The sequence below is a fragment of the Gastrolobium bilobum genome, unplaced genomic scaffold (assembly GCF_033153095.1).
Source record: "Gastrolobium bilobum isolate Gb01-03AN ecotype WA unplaced genomic scaffold, APGP_CSIRO_Gbil_v1 utg27133, whole genome shotgun sequence".
In the NCBI taxonomy this organism is placed as follows: domain Eukaryota; kingdom Viridiplantae; phylum Streptophyta; class Magnoliopsida; order Fabales; family Fabaceae; genus Gastrolobium; species Gastrolobium bilobum.
The window spans coordinates 1,835-9,315 of NW_026897996.1; the positions used below are offsets into that span (position 1 = coordinate 1,835).

Here is a 7,481-nt window from a genome sequence, read left to right on the forward strand (position 1 = left end):
TCACAATTTTTGAGAAGTTCCAAGTGAGAGGGGGTTTTATGTTGAAGGTCTCTGCATTTCATCTTACTGATCTGTTGAAAGTCATTGTGATGAGGTTAAGCAAGTCATAGTAAAAGATAGATTGCTGGGTTGTTAGATTGTATCTTGGAAAGTTGATCTGTCATATTTCAATCCAACCTCATAAATTTCATGTGTAAAGAATCTCAAGTCTTTCTCTGTCTTTAAAGTTATTGCTGAGGACAGCAATATTCAAATCTGGGAATTGTGATGAACCCTTAGTTCATCATGGTTTTTAGCAGGAATTAGGATCAAATTGTGTGATTAAATGATGAAAAACAAGGTTAATGTCCTAAGATGTCCTCAATTACAAGTTCAAGAGCTTTATTGGAAATTTGTATGATTCTTGTAGGAAAAGCAAGCTTGAAAGACAACTGGAGAAGGAAGAAGATTCTAGAGCTCAAGAGGAGAAAAATTGCCTAAGTGTTGAGCGCTAAAACGTCAACACTGAGCGTTTTAGCGCCCTGCTACAGGAAGAGGCTAAAACTTGCTGGTGATGAGCGCTAAAACGCCCAACAAGAGCGTTTTAGCGCGCTGCTGCACTAAGAAGATGGAAAATTGCTGGTCTTGGGCGCTAAAACGGCCTGCAATAAGCGTTTTAGCGCCTTAAAATGGAAAACATATTCTGGTCTTTACCGCTAAAACGTCCAAATCAAGAGTTTTAGCGTTGGAGTCAGTTAAAGTTAGTTGAGCATTCACCAAGTTTGGACGCTAAAACGGTCATTCCTTAACGTTTTAGCGTTGAAATCAGTTAAAAGCAGTTGAGCATACGTAAAGCATGGACGCTAAAACGGTCACTTATGGACGTTTTACCGCCCACATCAGTTTTCTGTTTTTAATTGTAACACCATATAAGGAAAAGCCTTGACACTTAGAAAAAGGATCTGGATCAGAGGGATCTGAACTTTATCTCTCTCTAAATTCTTTTAGTTTAGTTTTTGTATTAGGATTTCTTTGTAATAGTTTGGAGATTGAAGACTTTCAACATGGAAATGAAGTTTGCTTCTTCTTCTCTTATCTATTCTTTAGTCATGTCTGAGTAGAGTCTTTGTAGTCTGAATGCAATGGAACTCCATGATAATATTATGTTGATTTGATTAATATGATGAAGTATTTTTCATGTGTTGATTTGAGATTTTCTGAGTTAATTATTTCTATCAAGGAAGTAGTATAGAACAGGGATGTCTATATGACTTCTGTATTTGATAATCTCAACATCAGAATTCTAGTACTCAAGGGATTGATGCTAGAACTCTGATGTAATCTTAAAACTTTAGTATTTCATGCATGTATTAAGAAAGAGATCACCAAGGGATTGGGGTTTCTGATTAATGTATCTATCAGGGTAGTAAGGGATTACATCTTGATAGTAAAAGGTTGATTAACATCACATGGAAAGGAATTCATCATATGATCGATTTTTACATGGGTTATTATGGAGGAAAGTTGTTTTCTGACTACTTGTTGTTTTATTAATTCCTAATCCATATTTACTTTGTGTCAAATTACTTACAATCAATTTTCTGGTGACAAATTATTCATGATTTTTACAAACTCTTATTTGATTCAAATTAGTTTTCTATGGTATATTGGTGTTTGAACACAATTCCTCGTGGGAACGATCTTTACTCGTCATTTTATTACTTGTACGACTAGTGCACTTGCTAAACGTCCAACAGTTACTCTCAAAGGAATCATACAAATATAGTCAAAAGATATTACACTCTATGCTAAATAAATTATCTAAGACAAAAAAGCTAATAGCTTTGACAGATTTTCCATGAGTGACTAAATCCAGGTTTCTATTCTAACCTGTGAAAATTACTTTCTCAAGTAACACAAGACACATCAAAAAGTTACATGCACTCCAAAATGCAAAACATATACCAGTAGTGTAACTCTTGTTACAAAAATATACATGCTTCAGCTTTTGGAATAAATGACAACACACTTTAGCCAAATAATTCAAACACTGATTATTAAAATGCAGTATCACTCGTTGTATTCAAAAATCAAGCTTCCCTTATTATAGACGCTGGGTTACATTGCTCAGTTACATTGGGCCATTAAAATAATAATGCTAATATATAATTGTCAACCTAATGATATCTAACAGTTACATAATTTAATAATATATACATCAAATAAAACAAACGATGAATTTCAAACGGTTATGAATTTCAAATCGAATGGTAGCGGAACAATCCCCTCCCATTAGAGTACGAAGGGACGAAATGCTCAACTTGCTGAGAAGAAAATAAAAAATCCTTACACCTTAATGCCTTGATGAATATGTTCACCAGCTGCATAGTTGATCAAATGTATGCGGTAGAAACGCAAGAAAGGACTTCAGCAATAAGAGCTCAGAAGTAATGGCTGTCATGGAGCGATATTCAGCATCAACATAAAAGCGAGAAAATGTTGCCTACTTTTTTAGTCTTCTAGGAGAAAAGAGATTAACCAAGCATGACAAAATATCCTATAAGGGATAGCTGCGTAAGTGGGCAGCTGGTCTAGTCCAGTCACAATAGGCACACAACTGTATGTTCTTTTCTAATGGGAACAAGATACCTTGGCTTGAATTAGACTTTATATAACGCAAAATGTGCATGACTGCATTAGTTGTTTAGGAGCCTACATAAATTAAAATAAAGTATGAACTGCATGGCACAACTCAGGTTGCATAATTGAGAGATATACCAAGCGACGATAACACGCCAGATTTTCCAAATCACTCCATTAGACTTTTCGTAGGCTTGCATCCCATCATACCTAGATGTGGCTATTCAGGTCAATATGAATTTGAAACGAACATGAATACTATAACACCCTATTATCAGAATGGTATTAAGCATAGCACATTTATTTACTAAATGCAAAAGCTTATCTTATTGATTCACAATTGGACTTATATCAAAATATGAATAAACTTTTGCATTTTATAATCTATAGAAATTTACCAGTTCTTTTGTATCCAATTCAACAATGTAATGATTTCTGACACCTCACGTCCTTTTTAAATATAAAACTGACGATATTTTGTTTGTAATTCGGACATCTAGGGATAATTCCCATTGTCGTATTATCACCTAAATGACAGTATATCCAATTTCTACAATCTAGAATCCTTCCATGGAATTTATCTTAATGGCTCCATGCCAATGATTTCATCAAATAATCAATTTATCATAATTTAACTTCCAACAATAACATGGAAGGATAAATACAAAATAACCTCGTAGATTTATCCTTGACGTACATTATGAATAAATGAAGGCTTACATATAGTCCTTATACATGTGTCTCCAAATGAAAAATACAAATCTTATACAAATATATATATATATATATATAAATATATATAAACACTTCCTATGCTCTCCAAATTATACGATCATGTTATATACATCAAAGGGTGATCAAAATACAATATCCCTTATGTGTTTATCCAAAATGACTAACCAACACGCAACATACATCATTCCCTGCACAAGCCTCTTGCCCAGGGAAGGTCCAACTCCAACATCCCAAGTACCTATACCTGAAAAGAGGACCCAAAAACGCGGTGTAAGATAAACATCTCAGTAAACTAGGGGCTCTTGGTGGATTCCTCCACCCCTCGAAAGTTTGGAGAATAGAGTTCATTTTCGTCTTTGATTGATGCCTTGGTTTGAAGTGCTTGCTCGAGTGACTCCTCTTTCTTCTTCTTTTTACGTTGTTCGTGTGCCTCGAGAGAACCAGCGAGCTCGTCGACCGTGAGCATTGCTAGGTCCTTTGACTTTTCTATGGCACATACGATATTCTCGAAACTATCGGTTAATGTAAAAACCCGTACCATTAAATTAGGAATTTAAATAAATTAAATATGAGTTTGAGAAAATAATTCCATAATAGACTTAAATAATTAATATAAGGGTTTAATAACGCTGAAAGTCGCTTTTCTGATGAAAAGTGCAGATAGCGGTTCTGCTTCCCGATATAAGTGTGTACCGCTGAAGTATCCCAAAAAATTACCTAGATATTATCCCAGTGCTACCCGAATAAGGATATCCCCTAGAGGAATATCCGGATATTCTGGAAAATTCGTAGTTTGAGTTATTCTGTCCAAACAAAAGCGTGGTTTAGGTTTTTGAACCCTATTTTGGCTAGTATGAACCTCTGTAATGATCTAACTAAGTCAGAACCTGAGATATTGAAGGTTTATGGCTTTGAGAGAAGCTTACGGCCATTAAACGATAAAGGAAATATTGTCCTAATGCAATGAAATGCTAGACTATGGATATTGATGATGTGAATGTTATGAAAACAAATCATTGACTTTGCTGGACTTTGTTATTGCGTGTGACCCTTTGGACACCGAGTTGTGAGGGAGGAGTTAGCTTGACAGGTAAGCTTATGTTCCTCGGATTGATTTGTTGCTTGTTCCGCCGACCTCCATAGGAAGATGGTTTATGTGCATGATATGCTTTTATGAAAATGATATATGCCTTGATATATGTCTGAAATATGTGGATATGCCTGTTGATTACTTACACGATCAGGCTGGGACTCTGGTGTTTAAGGTATAAGGCTACGACCCTTATGTTTAATGTAATGTATAGATGTGATGTTGACTACTTATACGATCAGGCTGCAACCCTGGTGTGTAAGGCATAAGGCTACGACCCTTATGTTAGGTAGGTCGTAGACGTGTGTAATTCCTATCTTGTTTTCTGGCCAATTGTACCGCACTTACATACATCACATGAGCTATAAACTTGAACATGCATCATATTTCACGTTTTAAACTTATTATATACTTGCAAGTGAGCTTGGGGCGGAAGAGTCCTTGAGGACCCTTGTCTTATTGAGATTTCTTTTTAGATATCTCACCCTGTGTGGGGCACATTTTCAGGTACAGGTACCTCTATGGTTGAGACTTCTGGCGGCAGGAGGCCATAGTTGAGCTGATATTATGCATGCTGCTTTACTGTCATAGCTGGACATGATTATGCTTTGTTATCGCTATATGGCTATATGACTTAAGACTTGATTTAGATATGTGTTTTATTTGGTGAGCATGGGGGTTGTCTATGCCACATTGGTATAAGCTATGTTTATTTCTGGCTTGCGTTGTATCCTTGTATCAGGATACTGTCTGGTCTACATGTTGTAGTTCCATGACTTGATACACTATTTATATTATGAGGTTATTCAGTGTAGTTGTTTATTGTAATTTATATACAGACGATATTTTGAAATGAAATATTTAAGTCCACTTGGTTCATAATGAATAGTTTTATCATTGGTCAGATCACTGCTGGATAAAGATTGGAGGGTTGAAATTTGTCATGTATATAAAGAAGGTAATCAAGTGGCAGATTGGATGGCTTCAAGTGTTAGCCACGCTGTTTGGGATACCCAGTGGCACGATAGAATTCCTACTGGATGTGAAAAGCTAGTCTTAGATGATAGGAGGGGCACCTTGGTGCCCAGAAACAATCTGTGTAGTTTTCTTTTCTTTCCTTTGTATACCAAAAAAAAAAATTGTTTCATAATTTGAAAAAGTTAGCTTCCGCATTTATTGAGCTGCGCTATTACCATTTATATGTTTAATACACCGGGTGCACACATGGTGTTACAGTTCCCTCTGTTATAATCCTTATTTGTGCAAGTTGTATATATTTCATATTTTTTTTTCAAATTATCTTTTTTATTATTTGTTGTACCTTGCGATAAATTAATGAATTATAAAGGAAGGAACAAATTAGAAAAAAAATTGCGTTGATTTAACCATAGAAAAGTTATGAATATTTTAAATATATTTTGAAAATAACAAGACCGAATCCATTGTTTTTTTAGTAAAAAGAAATAGCAAAAGCCCTTACTTCAACACACCCCTTTAATTTCTTTTTGTTTCTTTAAATTTTCAATTTTACTTGTGAATTATTATTATTATTAACAAATGCTAACAATTTAAATTTATTAATATTTTGTAACAATTAATCTACAAAATGATAATATTACTAGTGTTTAGAAGAAAAAAATTGAAAGTTGTCTACTGTTTCTCTTAGTTTAATAATTAAAAATCAATGTGAATCGATATTTTTATAATCAATCAATAATTTTTTGTTTTGATACTTTCACAATATACAAGTGCTCAACTCGTATAATTTAATTTTGTATTTTCCCATATTTTAAATAAAAATTATTTAAGATATAAATTATACTTAAATAGATAAAATAAAGAAGAAAAAAAGAAAATTTATAAAACAAAATAAGATCGTTACATAACCAGCTGGTCCAGCTTCTATATATATTGGACCTTCGTCATGTGCTTCACTCACAACTAACAGAGAAACCTTAAAGCTTTCAAGAAACCTAACCCCAACTGTGTTATTGTCAACAATGGCATACGACAACAACGTTGATCTCTGTACTCATTTATCACTTGCTAGGTGTCCTTGTAATACAATGGTGTGTACCCATTTGTCACTTGGTAAGTGTCATTGCAACACAACCAATGAAGATGTCTTTGTTTCTTTAACCAAGAAGAGGAAGATTTCTGAAGAAACCTCTGTTGCTGCAAGAAAGAAGGTTTGTGGAGAGAGAAGTTGGGGTTACTCAACCGATTTGATGTTTTGTGATGATCCCTGGAAGATCAAGAAAGTCCTCATTTGCAGTGATCTTGGCAACATGAGCAGGCTCTTGCTCCCTAAAGATTTGGCTGAGAATTTGGTGGTTCCGGTGTTGGATGGTGATGTTGAAAAAGGTGTTCAAGTTGAGATTTGGGATGTGGACACTGCCTCCATTCATTCTTTAGTTTTCAAGAAATGGGTTTCTTCAAGAAGCTATGTTTTCATTGGGAATTGGGTTAAAGATTTTGTATCAAGAAGAGGCTTAAAGAAAGGGGATGAGATAGGCCTTCATTGGGATCCATACAATAATCGCTTTGATTTCTCTGTTCTTGATGCCATTTAGCATTGATAGCAATAATAGGATTCCTTTTGTAGAGAGGGTGTACTGATATTTTCTCTTGTTCTTATTGGTTTGTGCAATTTGAATTTTTTGGATTGTAAGAGCAATCTGAATATATGGTTTAAATTTGTTAAATGTTATGGTTTGCAAATTTGAATTACAATTAGAATTGCTCCCATAAGAAAGTTAATCAAATAACAGAATCACTGCGTACTAAGAAATATGTTTTGAATTTTATGTAGAACTGGTTGCGTACATAAAATTACAAATAGCAATAACAGAATCGTCGCTATGTTGATTTTGTAGAACTGGTTGCTGACTTATGCCCTGAATATAATGTGGTTAGGTGTGTATTCTACACAATTACATGTAGCAATTGAACAACTAGTACTTTTTCTGATAAATTAATACATGGTGTGAAAATAAAAAAATATTTGATTTACATCCTTATGCAATTACAAAATTTC

General features: G+C 34.3%; 1 protein-coding gene across 1 annotated transcript; it reads left to right on the top strand.

The window, feature by feature from the left end:
• Positions 1 to 6,444: 6,444 nt before the first annotated feature.
• LOC133312011 (B3 domain-containing protein At2g33720-like) lies at positions 6,445 to 7,017 on the top strand. The gene has a single exon (XM_061513145.1). It carries the CDS (start codon positions 6,445 to 6,447, stop codon positions 7,015 to 7,017), a length of 573 nt encoding a protein of 190 aa, XP_061369129.1.
• The last annotated feature ends 464 nt before the right edge of the window (positions 7,018 to 7,481 follow it).

Bases quoted from the DNA above. Each gene is read 5' to 3' on its own strand.
- LOC133312011 (XM_061513145.1), top strand. From the start codon at position 6,445: ATGGCATACGACAACAACGTTGATCTCTGTACTCATTTATCACTTGCT.